The sequence below is a fragment of the Sander lucioperca genome, chromosome 1 (assembly GCF_008315115.2).
Source record: "Sander lucioperca isolate FBNREF2018 chromosome 1, SLUC_FBN_1.2, whole genome shotgun sequence".
In the NCBI taxonomy this organism is placed as follows: domain Eukaryota; kingdom Metazoa; phylum Chordata; class Actinopteri; order Perciformes; family Percidae; genus Sander; species Sander lucioperca.
In genome coordinates, this window is record NC_050173.1 from 8,577,336 (window position 1) to 8,597,579 (window position 20,244).

The 20,244-nt window shown below is 41.4% G+C and overlaps 2 protein-coding genes across 3 annotated transcripts; one reads left to right on the top strand and one right to left on the bottom strand.

The window, feature by feature from the left end:
* The first annotated feature begins 632 nt into the window (after positions 1 to 632).
* nup155 (nucleoporin 155) lies at positions 633 to 17,721 on the top strand. 2 transcript variants are annotated; one of them, XM_031277951.2, is made up of 34 exons: positions 633 to 714; positions 1,094 to 1,249; positions 2,172 to 2,309; positions 3,061 to 3,157; positions 3,326 to 3,396; positions 3,484 to 3,576; positions 4,168 to 4,431; positions 4,526 to 4,599; positions 4,723 to 4,814; positions 4,925 to 5,022; positions 5,120 to 5,287; positions 6,016 to 6,116; positions 6,335 to 6,505; positions 6,618 to 6,728; positions 7,016 to 7,110; positions 7,199 to 7,284; positions 7,533 to 7,674; positions 7,788 to 7,854; positions 9,020 to 9,135; positions 10,580 to 10,683; positions 10,902 to 11,035; positions 11,211 to 11,402; positions 11,571 to 11,709; positions 11,801 to 11,936; positions 12,037 to 12,190; positions 12,282 to 12,386; positions 12,543 to 12,697; positions 14,577 to 14,706; positions 14,798 to 14,911; positions 15,017 to 15,137; positions 15,229 to 15,339; positions 15,714 to 15,850; positions 15,998 to 16,104; positions 16,729 to 17,721. In XM_031277951.2, exons 2-34 carry the CDS (start codon positions 1,120 to 1,122, stop codon positions 16,865 to 16,867), a joined length of 4,092 nt encoding a protein of 1,363 aa, XP_031133811.1. In that variant the 5' UTR covers positions 633 to 714; positions 1,094 to 1,119; the 3' UTR covers positions 16,868 to 17,721. The 2 variants fall into 2 exon arrangements, with proteins under 2 accessions (XP_031133811.1, XP_031133810.1); XM_031277950.2 differs by having other exon boundaries at positions 659 to 821.
* Positions 17,722 to 18,729: 1,008 nt separating this feature from the next.
* LOC116034922 (tyramine receptor Ser-2) lies at positions 18,730 to 20,059 on the bottom strand. Its single transcript, XM_031277695.2, has one exon. The coding sequence runs from the start codon at positions 20,057 to 20,059 to the stop codon at positions 18,935 to 18,937; it is 1,125 nt and encodes a 374-aa protein (XP_031133555.1). The 3' UTR covers positions 18,730 to 18,934.
* Positions 20,060 to 20,244: the final 185 nt, after the last annotated feature.

Genomic DNA, 20,244 nt, shown 5'->3' on the forward strand with positions numbered 1-20,244 from the left:
GTTCCTATATGAAATCAAGTTGATCAAGATTAATTTTTAACATTTTGAACAATTGTTATAACTAGTGGTTGATTGTATGTATCGTATAATACAGACATTTTTAACAGTAACATAAACATAAAAAGGGATCTCAAAACAAAACATGCACATTTACACCATCCACAATTGTATGAATGTGTGTGTGGTGAATGAGAAGCAATGTGAAGCTCTTTGTCTGGTAAGGTAGAAAAGTGCTATAAATACAGACCATTTAACAGTAACGTACAACAAAGAGTAACAAATACCATAGGTGGTACATATATGTCTTGTTAGGGGAGTTATATTTTTTGTATTTTTGCTGCTGAAATGATAAAAACCAACTAGCTATATTTTTAGGAATGGAAAACAACTATTTATATTTAATAATGTAAGAATAAAAATATATGTAATGTATAATACATCTTTACTGCCTTCAGGGCAACTGGTTGGAATTTGAAGTTGAATTCTACTTTTTTTATTTTTTTATTTAATATGGTATTTTTAATACATTTTTAAATGTATATTTAAAAAAAATAAGTGGTGAATATTTCCATGGAGAACATTTCAGATTAAATTACATTGACCGGTGGGTGGCAGCACAACGTTCACTTGGCCCGGTCTGCGAAAAATTAAGGAGACGAAGAAGAAGATGATTCACCGGAAAAGAAATCTTTCACATCCGCCGCTGTGCATGAGGTTGGCGGGCTGCAAGTTGTACATATTTGTTTAAATTCTGCTGCTCAACTGGTGAACAAAACTTCTTAGTCAAATACATCAGTATCACGCGGAATCTTTTTAGTCGGGTAAAGCAACGAGTTCACTTTAAAACACTTTATTTTACACCTAGCTAGCATTTAGCTTGCATGCTAAATAATAAGGTTTCAATGCTAGTAACGTTAGTCGGCTAACTAACCGGCGTTGTTCTTCCATCGGCTTTCTAACATTAGCTAGCACTAAACAGAAGATTTAACTTTCTATGAAGTTCGCAGTATATCACTCCATTATTTACGTATGACGCCTCGCCTAACTTTGATAATGCTCTTGTTTAACTCTGTTTGAACGGTTCGATCTGTAGGTAACGTTAACGGTGGTAGCTCAGCCATGCCGTCCAGCGCTGGACCCAATATCCTCGCCGAAGCGCTGGAAAACGCTTCCCGGCTGATTGACAGACATCTGCAGGATGACCGCTGCTTTCCTGACCTGTCAGAGCTGCTCAGCGTCCCATCTCACAGTGAGTTATGTGGAGCGATTGAGCAGAAGATAGAGACCTAACATTAGCTATCAAACTCAGGTGTTTGTGTTTACACTAGGGCTGCCATTCCAAAGTAAATGGTGGGATAAAGGAGGAGGCTGGACGATGTTGATAAAAGCAAAAATCGCAATAGTTTTTACCACAACGTTGATAAAAGAAATAATAAATGTTATAAAGTATTAATCGACAAACCTTGTCACTGTTGGTGCTTTCACACAGATATAAGCACAGCATAAGACATATTTGAGCACTGATCCTCTGTAATGGAAAATTATGACGAAGAAGATTCACAGATCAGTAAATTCTGAGAGCAATGTGATTTAATTGTAATGCATCAAAAGAGGCAGTTGCCATTCTTTGACGAAATATTGTGATATGGCTTAAAAAAAGCAGTAGTTTGCAAGATATATCAATGTATTTTCCATATATTGGCTCAACTGTGAAAGGATGAAGACCAAATACTAACGAGATTCATTTGCAGAAATAAATCATCTGCTGTTTACACCTGTGTCACTCATGCCAACGTATTGCATGGCTGTCAGAACCTGTTTTCCTCTTGAGCATACCAGTTTTCTGGCACAAAGGTGAAATGGTTGAATACTTATGTTGACATTAAGCAGTTATGTCTACCAAAAACATGACTTTCTCTATAATTCATCCAGAATAGACTACTACAAATGGGTCACACATTTGAAATAATGGCACAAGTAGCCTTGTAGCTCAGGTTATACAGGGGAAACAAATTTCAGCTGAAGGAAAACACAAGGTGCCAAAATATGTCCCTCTGACTTTTTTTTTCCCACCGTTTGCTCGATGATGGAATATGAGAAGAGAGAAATGTATTATGATCGGAAAGTGCATAATTAGACTTTAACTTTGTTGTTGTTGATTGTGTTGATAGATATGCCATCCCTCTCTGGAGTGTCGGACATGGACTACCCCCTCCAGGGACCAGGTTTACTCAGTGTGCCAAATCTCCCGGAGCTCAGTGCAGTCCGCCGAATCCCTCTGCCACCTGAGCTGGTGGAGCAGTTCAGCCGTATCCTTTCGGTCATTCAGGAAAAAACTAATTGAGTGCTTTCATTTTCACCCCATTTGTTTTCATCAGACATAAGCCGTTTTCACAAATGAACTCCGGGCAATGTCCAAGGAATTAGGTCCCGACATAGTTTGGAATTTTCCTTTCAAACATGTAGCGCAGAGCAGGAGATTGTCCGTGTCAGATGCGTTCTCACTTAATTGAAATACTTTGTTTGGTTTAGACGAGGGGTTGCGTTGCGCTGGGTAGAGCGGGCAGCAGACAGGACATGACACAGATTACGCTGTTCACCGTAATTTGGTCATAAACAACAAAGTCTCTTGCTGTTCGTTGAATTTGTCTCACAATTTCGGCCTTGGCCCTTACCGACAGAAGTTGCAGATTCTCGTCTGTCCAGTTAGATATTTTCGTTGCAGTCTTCCTATGAATCACCCTTGTTCTTCACCCTTGGGTGCGAGCCGCATGTAACGTCATTAACACGCCCTCTCGCTTGCAGTGAATTCTCACACTTTGGGCTCAATCGGAGATTACATGGATTTCATACTAGGGAGCTGTCAGGGTAAACAACGTTTGATATCCAATCCGACTGATTCAGACATTTGCATTCTCACATACAGCTCCACTGGGTAATGTCTAGATAAATTCAGGTTTGCAGTGCATGTGTGAGTGCGGCTATATAGAATAAATGTTAAGCTGATTGCTTTTGTTTAGTTTTAAGTTGAATTTGAGTTTCAACTTAACAATTTTACAGATATGCAATGTAATTGCATGATGGGAGTTTTTCCAGAGATCTCTCGAGCGTGGCTTACTATTGACAATGACATATTTATGTGGAATTATGAAGATGGGTGAGTACATTTACCTTACATGGGGACTGAGTGACAATGTTCATGATGAGCATACATGAAACCAACTGAAGTGCATTATTAGTATTCACTTTTAATTGTGAACTTCCACAGATGATAAATCCGGAGTGCAGACAATTATTTATTTATTTTCTGCTATATTCTTTGCAGAGGTGATGTGGCCTATTTTGATGGCCTTATTGAAACCATTCTGGCAGTGGGCCTTGTAAAACCAAAACAAGGTATGTGTAAACACTTAAACTCAGCATTGATTAAAATGTTTACATTTAATTTGAGTACTGTTTATGAGTTGTGTTTTTCTTTTCTAGGAATATTACAGCCACACATTCACTACCTCTTAGTATTGGCCACTTCTGTGGATGTAGTAATCCTCGGGCTGAGCTTCCCCAAGAGCCAGGCTGGTGAGTCCTTCCTTCATTTCTTATCACAGTGATACTGCATTTGACTTGTTCCCCGTGGCATGTGATTATATTGATGCCAGTGAGAAATATTCTCATTACGCTCATTAATTGAAATTTTAGCTTTAAGAGTTTAACCTCTTATCCTCAGCCCTCTGGGGAATTCTGAAACACGATAATCGTATCATGCTACAGTACAATAAGATGTCCAACTGCTTTTAAAGCTGCAAAGAATATGCATAACATGGCAGCTGGCAGCTAAATATGTTGCCTTACGTAGTTAAATATGTACAAACAAGTGCCAGATATTCATAAGTTAGGCAAATGTGCGAGATATGGATAGCCGCTGTACCATAACACTGTCAAATTGTAACTGTGTCTACCTTTAGACATGTACGCTATCAAGAATCAGTACATAGATAAATACTGTATTTGATTGATATGGTACTTGTACATCAGGCAGAGATATGGAGAGAACTCGGGTGTCATATCCCACATTCTTGCTATTTGTTTGTAACAATGCTATTAATATATTCATCATATACCTGCTTTGGTTTATCTGGGTAATCTTTCTCTCGCTTTCTTTTGTTATAGGGTTGAATGACAGCATGTCTGGTGGGATGCAGCTGCTACCAGACCCCCTCTTTTCAATCCCCACAGACAACACCTACATTCTGTCCATCACCTCCACAGACCTGGGACGCATCTTCATGGCAGGAAAGGACGGCTGCCTCTATGAGATAGCTTACCAGGCTGAGGCTGGATGGCTCAGCCAGCGCTGCAGAAAAATCAACCACTCTAAAAGCTCTCTGTCTTTCCTCGTCCCCTCCATGCTCCAGTTCTCCTTCTCTGAAGACGGTAAGGAGAGGGACACAATTCTATTTGGAAAAATGTCCTTGATTAAATTAAATTAAACTTAACTGTAACCTTTTGTTGTCCTTGTGCTCCACAGACCCCATTGTGCAGATTGCTATTGACAACTCCCGCAACACACTATTCACACGCTCCGAGAAAGGTGTCCTGCAGGTATGACGTTTAGTAAATGTCATGTCAATTTTTCATGTGTGTGGCTGTTTCTGATTACCTGAGAAACAAATCAGTGGTGGTTGTCAGTGTGCTGAAATAATTAACAATTTGTCTGTGTTTTAGGTGTACGATTTGGGGGCTGATGGGCAGGGTATGAGTCGGGTGGCAACCATGTCACAGAACTCCATTGTTGCGGCTGCTGGAAACATAGCCAGGTATTTCCGGGTTTGTCAAACTTCAAATGTGTTTCTTTCACATCCGTCATTAATTCTCCTTAAAGGGAAGTAAAAATGTATTTTCTTTCTCTTTAAAACTTCTTTTGTAGGACAATTGATCGTTCTGTCTTCAAACCTATTGTCCAGATCTCTGTGATTGACAGATCAGAGTCCTCAGATTGTCACCTGCTCGCCGTCACTCATGCAGGTAAAGATTAGTGAAGATGAGCAAACCGTAGGATACGTGTAGTGTAAAATAAAATGTTTGTACTTCATGTGTGCCTGTACATATTCTTTTTCTGTAGGTGTGCGTCTCTACTTCAGCACCACACCTTTTACCCTTCCACACCAGAGGCATATGGCAGTTCGACCTAGCCTGCTAGCTTTGGTCCATGTCCGTCTGCCACCAGGGTTTTCTGCATCTTCTACCCTGCAGAAACCTGCAAAGGTCCATAAGGCACTACACAGCAAAGGTAAAACTATTGTCTGCTACTCATCAGTTTACCAGAAATACCCAATTGGAGTCAAACTCAATATTGTTTTTTACTTCAAGTTAACGTTCAGGTCAGTGGTATCCATGCCCACCAATGGCAAGTATCCAGATCTGCCTGTAAAGGCAGTTACACACCGGGCCGATAATCAGCCGTTGGACAGTCTGGCGAGGTCGGTGACTCGAGTCTGTTTGGTGTGTTCCGCGCCGTCGTCTGTCCGAGGGGCTGTCGGCCTTCATTTTGGAGACAGGGCAGTCGGGACTCACCCGCAAACGGCGAGCGGAATAAGCGTGACTAAGCCTCTCAAAATCTGACGAAAATCTTTTAAACTGACCTTTGTCGATCTGAAATGAAGACAGATTCAGCAACTGCATGGCCTATTTTTCGCTTAAAATGTTTTCAGAAACACGTTTCAGTGAACTATTTTAGTACAATATAAGATCGTATTCTGAACAAGCCGCCGTGACAGTCTGTCTTTGAATTTCCGGAGAAAACAAACCCACGTGACGCGTTCGTCCAATCAGCTGCCGGTTTTCATTTTTGGGCGACAATACAGATTAGTGCCGCCTGCTGTTTGTCGCTTTGGTGTGTTCCGAGGCACTTTTTTTGACCAACTTGGGGAGACTGATCAGTCCAACTGCCTTCGGCCGTCTGGTTGGTGTGTAACAGCTTTAATACCATTTTGTCTTTTCTTTGTTTAAATCTTGCAGGTGTTCTGTTAATGGCTGCTTCTGAGACAGAGGACAGTGACATTCTGTGGTGCCTCAACCATGACTCCTTTCCCTTCAAGAAGCCCTTGATGGAGACTCAGGTTGGCACATAAGTAAATGTACAAAAATGGATTAAAATTGTAGGTGTCAATATAAGGTGTTTTACTACCATTGGTTGTTGCTCTGTAGTGCAGATTGTGTATACAGGTGATTTTTGGTCAGATCTTTACTGCAGATTGTTTTACCACCTAAAAGCCAGGCTGCACTGTTTAATAGAAACCCTACAATATGCCTCTCTTTCTATTGTATTCTTTTGCAGATGATGTCTAATGTAGATGGACACTCTTGGGCTCTTTGTGCTATTAATGAGGAGAGACCATCCAAGATATTTACTCCTCTGAACAAGGAGCAGATCCCCATCACTGAATCACCTGTGGTTGTCCAGCAGCACAATATCCCTCCGCAGAAGTTTGTCCTTCTCTCTGCAAAGGTTAACTACTGCTTTTATGACCCATCATGTTGCGCACATGCTCAATCTTGTTGTCTGACAAAACAACGTCTTAATGTTGTATACTAAGTGTAGACTCCTTGCTGTCTTGCAGGGCAGTCATATCTTCCAAAAACTGCGGCCGGTAGACCAGCTCCGTCACCTGCTGGTGAGCTGCGCGGGAGGGGAAAGTGAAGAGGTTGAGCGTTTCTTCAAGCTGCACAGGGTACAAAGCTAAGATCTTCACTGTCTAATATTTCAAAATCCCCATATCATGGCCTGTAGCCTTAAACATGTGTATGATGTATGCATTGTTTTAGGCTACACACTGCAAGCCGGCAACCTGCATGACACACAAACACCATAACACAGGATTAAGGCATGCAGCCACAGACCAGTGTGCAGGCATATTTCACACACACACACACACACACACACACACACACACACACACACACACACACACACACACACTCACAGTATATATTTAAGTTGTTGATCTGTTCTGTACAGGAGGAGCAGGCTTGTGCCACAGCACTGATCCTGGCTTGTTCCGGCGCTGCTTGTGACAGAGAGGTTTCACAGTGGGCCACCAGAGCCTTCTTCAGGTCAGAAAACAATGTTTATACACTCACAGATTTACACTTACTCACACTGTACACAAACTAAAAGCATTTTCTTCATTGTCATGATCAGATATGGAGGAGAAGCACAGATGAGATTCCCTGCAGCTATGACATCTCCCAGTACTGTTGGACCCGTGATGAGCTCTCCAGCACCAGGTAAATTATAAGTAAATACTGACCTGGGGGGTTGTATAGATCAAGATTTAACGTGGCAGCTTAAACTCTTGTGACGTGGTGTAAAGCCATATACACACATCACATTACCATATCTGCAAGTATTTGAGTATTTGGGTAAACAGGTAAACAGGATACACAAACCAAATGTATTGTTAAAATATTTCAAACATTACATTTGATACTACTATCATAAAATAAATGCGTAAACTTACTTACTCTTCCCTCAGGCATCGTGCCCCCAGCTTTGGCCACACCTTTCACACCAATGCACTCTGGGTCTGCCCCCATCACACCCATGTCAGCTGGGCCAGAGGTGATTTTCTCAGGGAAACACAATGGCATCTGTGTCTACTTTGCTCGCATTCTTGGGTGAGTAAATCTGGTCATTAGTTGTCACTTTTTAATCTGTTTTCTGGGTGAGAACAACATTTACTGAAAAAAATGTCTTTCTCCCCTGTTCCTTGCTGACCTCACTCTAACAGGAATATTTGGGATGGCAGTCTTGCTGTTGAGAAAACCATCAGCAAAGGAAATCAGACGGTCAATATTGTAAGTATCATAATTAAACCAGGGGTTTATTAAACCATTTTAATACTGATTGTACATTTTTAGAATAATGCTAGTAGTAGAGCTGGGGGTAAACGATTATTTATTAAACGATTAATCGGGCGATTATTTTATCGATTAGTCGACTAATCTAACGACTAATTGGACGATTAATATAACGATTATTTTTCTGTTGCTCGATTAATAAAAACCATAATGTATCTCAAATAAATACCAAAAAATTCTTAATATATTTTATTAAACAATTTTGCACAGCAAAAAATCTTCTGCTTTACACAAAATAAAATAATTATTTTACTGTTATACAAAATGAAAGGCCAGCCTGTTTACTCTTTTACAGTACCAACATAACTCTCTTGTTCAAAAAAATCAAGTTGTAGTGCAAAAAAGAAAAACACTGTGCAGTGCACAGTACAGACATTCCTTGGATTGTTTAACACAACATAACAGTCCCAACATAAAACCTGATGCATAATCAAACTGACTCTCTTAACTGCTATTCTGTAGGTTTACATGCTAATGCAGCTGTGCACTTTGGTGGTGCTAGGCTAACCAACGCATCTTAGCTCTCTGTGCAGTTTGTTCGTGCTAGGTTAGTAGCTAACGTTCACGTTAGCTAACGTTAGCTACTATAGATAGCTGTGTTCTGCAGCTGTAAGCTAGCTACCATTCAAGCCAACATTAGATGATAACTAACGTTAGCTAAACACAGCTGCCTAGGCGCCAGTAGCTAGCTAACGTTAATGTTAGCTACTAACCTAGCACGAACAAACTGCACGGAGAGCTAAGATAGTTAGCTAGCACCACCTAAGTGCGCAGGCTACACTACACAAACATGAAATTAATTTAGCTAACGTTAGTACTTGGGACTATATTTTAAGTATTCCCATACCCTCGATGATTAAGGGCGAGCTGTTTTTTTAGGACTTCTTCTTTTCATGGGGCTTTTTGCAGGGCTTTGTTGGGAATTCTGTGAGGAGGTTGCTGTTTCCTGCAATGTTTTGGTCTCCCACATGTGTGTGTGGCGAAGCGTCGACGCAAAAATACGACGTCGACGTAATTTTGACGTCGACGTCATCGACGCGTCGCTGCAGGCCTAGCTAGTAGTGGTTAGTTTAACACAAATTGTTACCTGTTGTCTCCACAGTTGGAAAGCAGCGTTGGTTCGATTGATCTGGAGTCAGTACTTATGGAGCTCTGCGGTCTGCGGGAGTTTCTTGATAAAAACTCTCAATTCAGTCCATCTGCTCTTGGTGCTGCAAGGTAAAAGCTCCTTCTCTGCTTCTTTAGTCTTACATTTTACTAATTGGTGTATTAATGCCTTAATAGGTTCTGTTAGTTCTCAAACACATTGGCATACACTTTTCCTGACCCTTGCTCAGGTGTCATCACGTAGGGCTGGACGATTTTGGCTAAATTTTACGTTACCTCGATTACGATTACGATTATTGAACGATTATTTTACTTTTTTTTTTCTTTTCTTATACTGTAAATATGTTCACGGTTATTTTTTTCTAATGAAAGAGTGCATAATCCTATCGTTGTGATTCTAAAATAAGGAAACAACACACAGATAGCAATTAATGCTTATTTATTAAATATTTCAAACAACTGAACTGAAATCTACAACAGTAGATTTTACAATAAAATAAAAACATCTTATAAAAAGTAATTTAAGTTTTAATGTAAAAAAAAAAAAAAAGTTTCCTAAAAATGTAGAAAATAAATAATAAATGTCCATAAGATTAACGGGAACCTGTGGTTAACTGTCTTTTCGGAGTTAAACTCCACAAGCGTGTCCTGCGGCTCGCCAGTCGTCACACACACACACACACACACACTTCCACAGCATTGCAGGCAGAGGCGGGGTCTATTCCGGGTATAATAAAGCCCCGTCTGTGTTGAGCAAATCATTACGTGAATTACGACGAGAATGGACGTGCATTTAATATAGAAAAAGTGCACAAGTATTAGCATCATTTGTTGTTGTTGTATGTGGCGCTAAGGTCTAGTGACGATGCTATAAAGACCGTTGCCGTGCTTGCGTCGCTCCCATACCCCTCCTACCAGTCCCTATGGCCACTTGGCCAGTGGGAATGCAAACGGGAAAAAAGATTTTGGGGGAGAGTAGTTCTTAGAACTGCTTAGAAGTGTACTTTTCCTCTAAAAAGTACAAGTACTATCCGATCGGAAAGCACCTATGGTCGCAGACTGGACGGGACGGAGTCACGTGACTACACACGCGGCGGCCGTAATATGTTTTAAGGGGAAAGTACATTAACACACAGTGGGCGGCCGCGGAAATATTAATAGGATTAAAAGACCGAAATAACCGACTTGGTAAAATTACATCGGTTATAGGCTCTGAATTTCGGTTACGATTATTTTTCGATTAATCATCCAGCCCTATCATCACGTGACGTACAGGACTTAGGTCATGTGATACAGGGGGTTGTATTTCTCATTTTTGGCCTGATCAGACTAATGAGAGAAATCCAAACTGCATTTTAATGATGAAGGCCTTCTCAAACTCATTATGAAAACAAATCTATTTCTCATATATTACTTACTACTACTTTGTCACTGTTATTTTTTTCTACATGAAAATTGAACCTGCAAAGACAGGATTCAGATCTGCAAAAACTCTTACTGTAACTGAGTCTTGTTTCCCATCCCCCTGAATAACATCTGTTATGCTACCTGTTAGTTTCAGCTCCCCTGCCAACCTGCAGCAAAGGCTGCTGGGATTTATGCGTCCTGAAGGAGCCAACTCTCAGCAGGTCCAGCAGGAGCTCCAGAGGAAATATCACAGTGAGTTATGAGTGCAGGTTTCCACATTTTCTGAATATTCTCATGAGAATCAATATCCCAAATACCAATGATATTGTAACCAACATGAATAGAGTAAATGTGGGACTTTGATGTACCAGCAAAAGACGAAGAAGTGGTTTACTTTGTGTTTCACTCTCACTGATGTCTTTATTCCTTCAAATGCCTGTAACTGTTAGTGTTTCCATCTTTGTCTCCAGCCAAGGCTCAGGTCTATGAGAAAGTATCGCTGCAGGGCATCCAGCAGTTAGTGCATCGCTCCTATCAGACTCTGGCCCTTTTGAAGCTTCTCTGTGATCATCAGTTCAGCCTCATTATGTCTGAGCTGCCAAAGGTACACGTGTGCACAAACACTTCTCCTGTAGACAACTGCATATGCTCATGCATCATCACTGCGGTATTCATCCACATGCCTTCCTTAATGTAATCTTGTTTTTAGCCAAAAACCCAGTGTACAATATGAGTGATCCGCTCATTGCTCACTCTGGCACCTTTTTCTGTGTTTGTAGGAGTTTCAAGAGCAGATGAAGGGAGCAAGTTTTAAGGATGTAGTGATTCGGGGCAAGGAGCTGTCTGGAGCGCTCATCACAGCACTCATTAATGTCTACATCAAAGATAATGCCTCTGTGGAGGCCATCAGCAATCACCTCCGGGACATCTGTCCCCTGCTGTATAGCAGCGATGACAGCGTTTGCTCCAAGGTACAACGCATGTTTTGTTTTTTTAATATTCTGAGCTGAATTATCTTAGAACCTTAAAAGGTTCTAGATATAGTTAAATATCATCAAAGTCATTAAAATGTATTGATTTACCCACATTGATTCATGTGTCATGTTAATACTGAATTTGTTGCTTTGTCTCCCACTCAGGCTAATGAGTTGCTGCAGAGCTCTAAGCAGATTCAGAATAAAGCAGATAAAGAGCGAACACTGAGGGAGTCTCTACGGCTCTATCAGCAGATCAGTCAACACACAGATCTGCCGCTGGTCTGCTCCCAGTACAGACAAGGTAGGGACACACAAGACAACACTTTCTGTATTTGTGTAGCGAATATGTTAAATAATGCTGTTGTTTATTTTTTGCTATTAAATTTTCGCAGTGCGTTTCTACGAGGGAGTCCTTGAGTTGTGCCTCACAGCAGCGGACAAGAAAGATCCACAGAGACTGGGGCCCCACTTCTACAAGAACGGAGAGCCCGAGGAGGACGGAGTGGGACAGCAGGCCTTCCAGGAAAGGTAAAGAAAGTAGAAAGAAGAAGCACACAAATTTGCATCATTGATGGCCATTGTAGCCAATTGTCACAAACATGTATCACCCCTTCTCTGTCTGCTCCAGACTTTCGTGTTATAAGTGCATCACAGACACCATGCAGGAGCTGGTGAACCAGAGCAAAGCCGCCCCTCAGTCCCCCAGCGTCCCTAAGCAGCCTGGGCCTCCTGTAATGACCTCTGACCCTAACATGCTCAGTAACGAAGAAGCTACAGCTCATGTGAGTAAGAAGGTGACAGTGAATGCTTATTTCTTGCCACAGCAGTGTACATGATCTGCATAATTGATGAAAATATGTTGTTCCCTTGTAGTTTGAACAGATCCTCGGGCTGGCCCAGAGGTCTCAGGACGAGCTGTTTCACATTGCTCTATACAACTGGCTGATTCAGGCCGACCTGACTGACAAGCTGCTAGAGGTAGTGTATCTTTTATGAGTACATCTCCCAGATTTGATTGCCCCATACACCCACAAGCTGTTGTTTTCTGATTAATTGAGCCACTTTAAAGGTGCTTGTGTAATTACATGCCATCCGTCTGATAGCTGTCCTTTTTATTTGTCCATTGTTACCCAGGTGAATTCTCCGTACCTGGAAGAACATCTGATGCATATGATAAAGCAGGATCAGAGTAAGGTGCACAATATGGACCTGTTGTGGCGCTACTACGAGAAGAACCGTAACTTTGGCAAGGCAGCTCATGTACTGGCCCGTCTCGCAGACATGCACAGGTTTGACACACATCTACTGGATAATAAGTGTAATTCTTGTAGGCCAAGCAGTCGGCCAAGAACTAGTGGCCAAAAAAAAACAGCCAAACCAAAAAAAACTTGAACACACCGACTACAGCTGACGGCCAACGAACGGCCGCGGCCTATGGCTAACTTTAGCTAACTTTAGCTTGCTAATTCCACCCAACATGCCTTCATGCTTCACTGGTAGGACATTATTTTATTAGTTTATTTATGTTGAAATAAATATACCTACCAGGGCTCACCGCTAACTTTTTAAAGTGGTTGCTGGCTTGGCAACCAGGCATCAGCTTTTGGTTGCCGAAATTGACAATACAGTTGCCATGTTTTAAACTGCCTATATTTGGTGCAATTAATTTCTTATGTAACGATACCACACATTTTAATAATGAAACAATGAGATAATGGCTTGCAATATAATTTCCCACCCCTCTCAAATAGGGGTGCAACGGATCACAAAACTCTTGGTTCGGATCACGGTTTTGAGTCATGGATCGGATCAATTTTTGGATCAACACAAAAAAGGAGGGAATTTAAATGATTATTAAAAATGTAATAACTTTACCAATAATTACTTCTTTCACCAGTAAATTGCTGTTAAAAGACAAAAACAGAAATGGGTATTTTACAATAACTATGAATGCACCACGAGGTTTACCAGAATACGTTTTTCCAACAACAGCAGTGACCAAGTGCTAGTTTGTCTTTTAGCTCATAGCTTTAGCAGCAGACGGTTGTCCGTTCCGCTGTTGGAATCCTCTACAGTGAAATACAGTCACACTTTTACACCGTTTAGTTGTCAGCATTTTAACCGTGTTGAATCCATCGACTACTGTAGCTAACGGTAGGCTAACGTTACCTGCTGCCAAGTGTAACGTGTTATTAGTGTTTACTAGTGTGACATGCAGCGATGTTTCTGTTGCCTGTAACGTCTGTTTCGGAGCATCAGAGAGCAGCGCAGACATTTAAGAGGCACCGAAATCTGTGTTGCTATTCCGTCGGGTAGATACTAGGCACCGGTGCCATATTAGCACTGGATTTTAACATGCGCTGTTAACGTGAACAGAAAATTGCGTTGCCTGTATGTTTTCACGGCAAATGCACGTGTGTGGAAAGCAGGCGCACAACAGCTGAAATGTTGTCGCGCACAAACGTAGTGTTTAAACTTTACGGAGACAACCAAATAAAATATTGACTTCTTTTGAAATAAGATTTTCCAGTTTTGGTTACCAAAGGGGGCAACCAGAGGCCACAAAATGGTTGCCAATTGACTCAATCTGATTGCCAAGGGCAACCGTTACTGTCAAGCCCTGCCTACGCAAGTAGTTATGTATCTTGTTGTAATTTTGCCCTCTTATGGACATAAAGTGCAAAAAAGTTCGAACCACTTTTTTTTCTTTTTTTACAAGGAATATTCAAACGTAATTTTTGGCCCTATGTGTATTGCATTGATCAGATGAAGATGAAAAATTAGAAGAGCCTTCTGTGTGCGCTATCTTTGTGTGTGTGTGTGTGTACTAATTCGCTTAAGCTGAATAGCCAATCAGATGGATTCCTCGCACAGACACTGACGCGGCCCAAAAAAGGCAGACGATGGCCGACACAGCGCAAAAACTAGGGCGACGGTCACTCACCCAACTTGGACCGACAGCCGACGATGTCCTTGGTGTGTCAGGACCTTAACATATCTTCAGAAAATACATCTATGAACAACCTCCAACACTGACTCTTCAGCAAACCCTGGTTACCACATATACATTTTTGTATAGACTTGTATGGACTCTTCCATGGACTCTTGCTAACTGTTTTTTAAAGTGAAGACATAAAAAAGTACTTTGTTCATTCTCTTATTATGCAGCACTGAGATCTCATTGAAGCAGCGTTTGGAGTACATCGCCCGAGCCATCCTGTCTGCTAAGAGTTCCTCCTGTATCTCAGCTCAGGCATCTGATGGAGAGTTCCTTCACGAGCTGGAAGAAAAGATGGAGGTGCGTGTGCGGTGGTGATCACAGTGAAGGTAATCTAGGAGGGATCCGCCATTGTAACCACTCAGTTCCTGTGTTTGGTTCCCCTTCCCAGCTGGTGCGTATTCAAGTACAGATCCAGGATACGCTGATCAGACAGTACTCCCATCATCCCTCGGTGAAAAATGTCATCTCTCAGTTGGACTCGGAGCTTATGGACATCACCAAGGTAAAACTCGGCAACAGAACAATGATAAGGAGTTGGGGATTATAAATAATTTTCAAAGTGAATTGAAAATGTTTATAAATGCTTAATTAATGTTTTCTGGTGTAGCTCTATGGGGAGTTTGCTGACCATTTCAAGTTGTCTGAGTGCAAGCTGGCCATCATTCACTGTGCTGGACACTCTGACCCAATCCTGGTCCACTCATTGTGGCAGGAGATCATGGAGAAAGGCAAGTGAAATGTCAACACCTCACAAAAATGTACCTTTTCCCATGGCATATATGAAGTTAGTGTCAGTTATGATTTCTTTATCTTGTCTAGAACTTGGAGACACCGTGGCTATGAGTCCAGCAGACAGGATGAGGTCTCTCAGTTTGAAACTGGTATCACTGGGAAGGATTTACGCCGGAACACCAAGATATTTCCCTCTGGGTACGCATTCATACCTTCCTGTGATTATGTTCCGTTTTTCTCTCGTTAGATTTTTCCAGCTAGCTGTTTACTATTTTGTGAACATTAACATAATTAGATTTCCCCTTTGCATCATTTATGTCAGCATGTCTCAGTGGTACAGGCCTGCAGGGTCATGCTGGTGCCCTAGGCGATTGCTTAATTATCCTCTCATTACAAGCAGCCTGATCAAACTTGTCTTATCTGTGGAGACAAAGAATAATTATATATACAGCCTTGGTACTTGCACGCATGCACAGGGTCAATTATGTCAGATGCTAAACATTTTTCCACAAGTAAGAACAAATTGCTGAGTATGCAATGCTAACAAGTGCCGATATGTCCTGTGATTGTAGAGTTCCTAGTAAAGTTTCTAGAGCAGGAGGTGTGTCGACTGAACTGGGACGTGGGCTTCGTCACTTGCACCATGCAGGAGATTGGAGTACAGTTGCCACGTCTTCTGGAGGTCTATGACCAACTCTTCAAAACTCGGGTACGTGCATCAGATAAAATATCATATTTCAGTGTATCACTTTTGCTTAAACTGATGCATATGATTATAAATAGCATTTGCAGTTTCTGTGGAATGAGGATTAAATGGTCTCTTACTTAATCCACCAATCTGTCTCATTGCCTGTAGGATCCCTGTTGGCAACGGCTGAAGAAACCTCTCCACTTGGTGGAGTGTATCCACGTGCTCCTGTCAGGATACGTGGATGATCCCAGCAGAGTACCAACCTATGACAGGTAATCACTGGTGGTCCCTGGTTAAAATCCCTGTGACAGCTAATGCTTACCCTACCAAAGTGTCCATGAGCAAGACAAGAACCTCTCCCTACTTGCTCACTTTATTGTAAGCTGCTCGAGATAAATACCTGAACTGTAGATAGACAGATATAAAACCTTAGTGTGAGCTCCACATGCCCACTAATGTCTGTCCAAGCTTGATGCTTATTGTTTGTGTCATGATAAATACTCTGAGGTCTGAACTTCTCGTCGCTGGGGGTTATTTAAAGGTTCACATGTATTCAAGTCTTAAGTCTCATTGTCTTAAAACAATACTCACATGCCCATATGTGTATTGAAAGGTTTATAGGTCGCTGTAATTGTTCCTCCTGTCCATACTGGCTGCAAATTCAATTTAAGAGATGATAGTTAGGGTCCTTTTAGTACAAATGTCTCTCGACCACAGGTCAGTAAGTAAACACTGTCTGGGAAATACAAATAGGGGATTTTGGAACAACCCTGCTTGATTTGATTAACTCAGACTATTAAAGCCTCATATTAGTTTCAGCAATGTGCCTAGTGTGTTACAGAAACTGTCAAAACCGGCAATGAACCTACGGTAAACTTGTTTTCCCTCCATTTCAGACGCAGATTCACTAATGTGTGTCTCGATGACATCTGTGGATACCTTGTGGAGCTGCAGTCTCTGAGCCCAAACTCAGCCCTCCAACAAACCATCGGCAACTTCAAGTCACTGCAGGCGAAGCTGGAGAATCTCCACTGACGCTGGTAATGACGTTGTTCACAGGACAAGGGACAGGTGACCTCTGGACCTTGCACTGTTGGCCTTAATTAAACAGTTGATTTAAAGTGTGATTACCTGATCAGCACACATGTTTGTAGTCCATTGTAGTTTGCCTCTTTTCCCCTTCAGTCTGATGTGTTGCAGCTTAGCAAGTGCTTGTTGTTAAGGGACAGAGGGAGCGGATGACTGTAAAGTCTTCAGATAAAGATGAGGTAGCCCGAAGAGACAAGTTTTATAACTTATTTAATACATTTTGTTATAGGTCTAAACAATGCTGAAATACAACTTTGGAAGTAAGACACTATTTGTCGTTTGCATTGTGTGCAAATAGCTGTGTCTAAAAGATATCTAAAAAAGACAAGATATTGGAGTTATCAGTGTTTATAAAAACATGAAATCACTCTGAATTTTGCAGGTGAGTTTTCATATATGAAAATGCACTTATCGACGATTGATTTGGGATATTTTCATATGAATCTACTTGGTGAATATACTGGACTAAAGCCTTTTGATCACGGGAATAATTTTGATTGTTCTACGTTTGCCTCCAAACTAACAGTTTAAGTGTTGGATGTTGTAATTATGTACATAACTTGGCCATAATGTTGTCTCTTCTGCCAAAGGTCATGCACACACTTAAACCTTTTTTCCCATATGTATTATTTACAGTGAGCGTTTTATCTTCTTGGTTGATAAATTTAACAGTGCTTTTGTAATTGTTTTGAATGTGAAACACATTTTTAACACGGTGCAGTTCACAGTACTACACTGAAAACTTTGAGAAAAAAATCATAAAACATTTTTTATAAAGAAATAAATCTTGTCATTACTTTTGTGTATGTGGATGTTTTGAAAACACTTTACAGACACTAGTTGTCACCTGTGAACCAACAAACTTGCGTTCTTAGGTACAGTTTTGTGTTAAATTTTACAAATACATAGACAAATTGCTGTGTTGATAATGTGACACTGCAGAGGGAGTGCAATAATGGACTTAATGTCTACTGTTTGTGTTGACATAATTATCTTTAATTGGAAATGGCACTTAGGGTTTCTTACAGTCATCACCAAGGCAGTAATTGCTAAAGATTTTTTTCCAATTAGCTGTGCACTCAACAATTACGGTTTGCTAAATTTGTAGCCTCATGAAAAATATTTTTTTTTTACTTGATGCTAGGTTGATTTCTCTTAATTACGCAGTGAGTCGAGGGCCAATGAAGTATACCATGTGAAAAGTCTGGCTGCACAAGTTAACACTCTGGGATAGTATGGCGTTATATATGTGTTTTATTTCCAATCTCAATTGTCTTGGGCGGCACTCAGCCCCTGCTGCAGTACGGTGCCTTTGCAAAATAGCAGAAGGGGAGAAGAATGCTGGTGAAATAGTTGGCTAATGGCAGGGTTTATCCCAACAATACACAATCTGGGAAGTCGGACTGTACCATACATAACGTTTACCAGACTAATATTGGAATCCGTGTTGACAATCCCACCTCTTCCGTCAAATCTACATTCACTTTTAATGTTTATAGTGTCTTTAGGCATCTTTGTACTCAACAGGTAGCTAGAACACATTTTGTTTGTGCTTTTGTAATCTGCAGTGTGAGCAGCAATATTGTATTTTATCCTCTACCTCTACCATTATGTCTGACCAACAGTTCAAAATCCCCCCAAAAAAATTCAGTACACCATCTCATAAAACAAAGAAATGCAGCAAATCTCACCACTAAAAAACTAAAACTAAGGAATGTTTATTTTACTTAAGAAATGACTTAAATGAATAATTGATTATCAAAATAGTTTAAGGGTTCATTTTCTGTTGGACTAATCCGTTAATCGACTAATCGTTTCAGCTCTAAAGTAACGCTGAAAAACCTGGAATTGTAGTAAGAGAGAGAAGCTCATAATGGGCAATGAGTTTTGCACTTGAGCCACATGTGTTCATCCCCATCTTTTCTACAGTTTCTTGTACATGTTCATGCATGCTTTTATTTATCAAAAAGGCCACTTTCGGCAGATTTGGATCTAGCTGTGATGTACACCTTTCTACCTTTTCCATGAGCAAGAAATCCTTTTCATTCCAAACAGGAATATGTAGGGGATGATGCAGGTGTAGGCGGCTCCAATATAGCTGGCCATCTCCATTGCAATTGACGAGGTGTGAATGGTGTTAGTGATGCGCACAACCAGATGAGTCAGCCAGCAGAACAGGAACACGCTGGCTACAGCCAGCACACTCTTGGCTGCCCTCACCTGAGTGTTCGAGCTCGGACTAGGCTTAGCTGGTGTTTGGCTGGGCCTTGGAAGATTTGGTGGAGGTCCAACTCTGCTCTCAGTGTTTGTTACCCTGTTGAGGGGAGAGCTGTGACACAGCCCTCCATTTGGACAGGAAGAAGCAGGCATGTCTGTATAAATGTGGGTTAGGAATGCAGAATCTTTGGGATTTTTTGAGGTGCCTGGACAAGAAACAGTGCTGACATTTCTGTTTTCAATACTCTTTCTTTCATCCTTAACTTTCTCCTCGGTAGGGTCAGAGGTATGACCATGTATACGTTGCAGGTTTTGGAGCAGACTGATGACAATCTGGACACTGGTAAAAAGAATTCCAGCAACAGGGAGAGCATTAGCAAAGGTTAGATAAAATATGTCAAAGGTTTTTCTGGCAATCCCATTAGGGAAGATATCTTCACAGTGTTCATGGCTCTCATTTGTGGACTCCACTGCGACAAAGAAAAAGTGTGGGATGCTGAAGACCACGGCCAATGTCCAGCTCCCAGCCAGCAGACAGCCCACCAAGCACAGGCTGTCCAGCTGCGCCGGTGCACCTCCACGCTTCAGGGAGCCGACGAGCTTCTGGTGCCAGAAAGCACAGATGAGGAGGGTTGTGTAGATGCTGCTGGTTTCAGAGAGGTCGGAGCAAAAACGAAACACGAAACATAAGGTTTCCCCTAGGAACCAACGTCCAGCTAAATCTGCCATGGTGTCGGGAAGGTCCACCAGGTAGTTAGTGATGAGGTTGGAGACGGCCAGGTTGATGAAAAGGACCTCATTGGTGCGGATGCCAGATTTCTGCCCATGCAGTGAGCATATAGCCAGCCAGTTGTTTCCCAGGGTCCCTCCTAGAAACATGAGTGCTCTGATGATGGATTTAATCAATTGATTTGCAGCCATTGTTTCACAAAATCATGTGACACCACTTCAACTTCCCTTGATCTTCACTATACAGTCAACTGGTCTCACAGTTTCCCAAGTTTGTAATGTGGGATGCTTTGGTCTTTGGACATTTATAAAGGAGGGGGAGAAGCCAGAGCCAATCACACTGTAGAGTTTATATCTTAAAGGAGAATGCCGCCCAT

Bases quoted from the DNA above. Each gene is read 5' to 3' on its own strand.
- nup155 (XM_031277951.2), top strand. From the start codon at position 1,120: ATGCCGTCCAGCGCTGGACCCAATATCCTCGCCGAAGCGCTGGAAAAC. The intron at 7,111-7,198 runs GTCAGAAAACAA...TGTCATGATCAG, and splicing joins GCCACCAGAGCCTTCTTCAG to ATATGGAGGAGAAGCACAGA. The intron at 15,138-15,228 runs GCAAGTGAAATG...TATCTTGTCTAG, and splicing joins GCAGGAGATCATGGAGAAAG to AACTTGGAGACACCGTGGCT.
- LOC116034922 (XM_031277695.2), bottom strand. From the start codon at position 20,059: ATGGCTGCAAATCAATTGATTAAATCCATCATCAGAGCACTCATGTTT.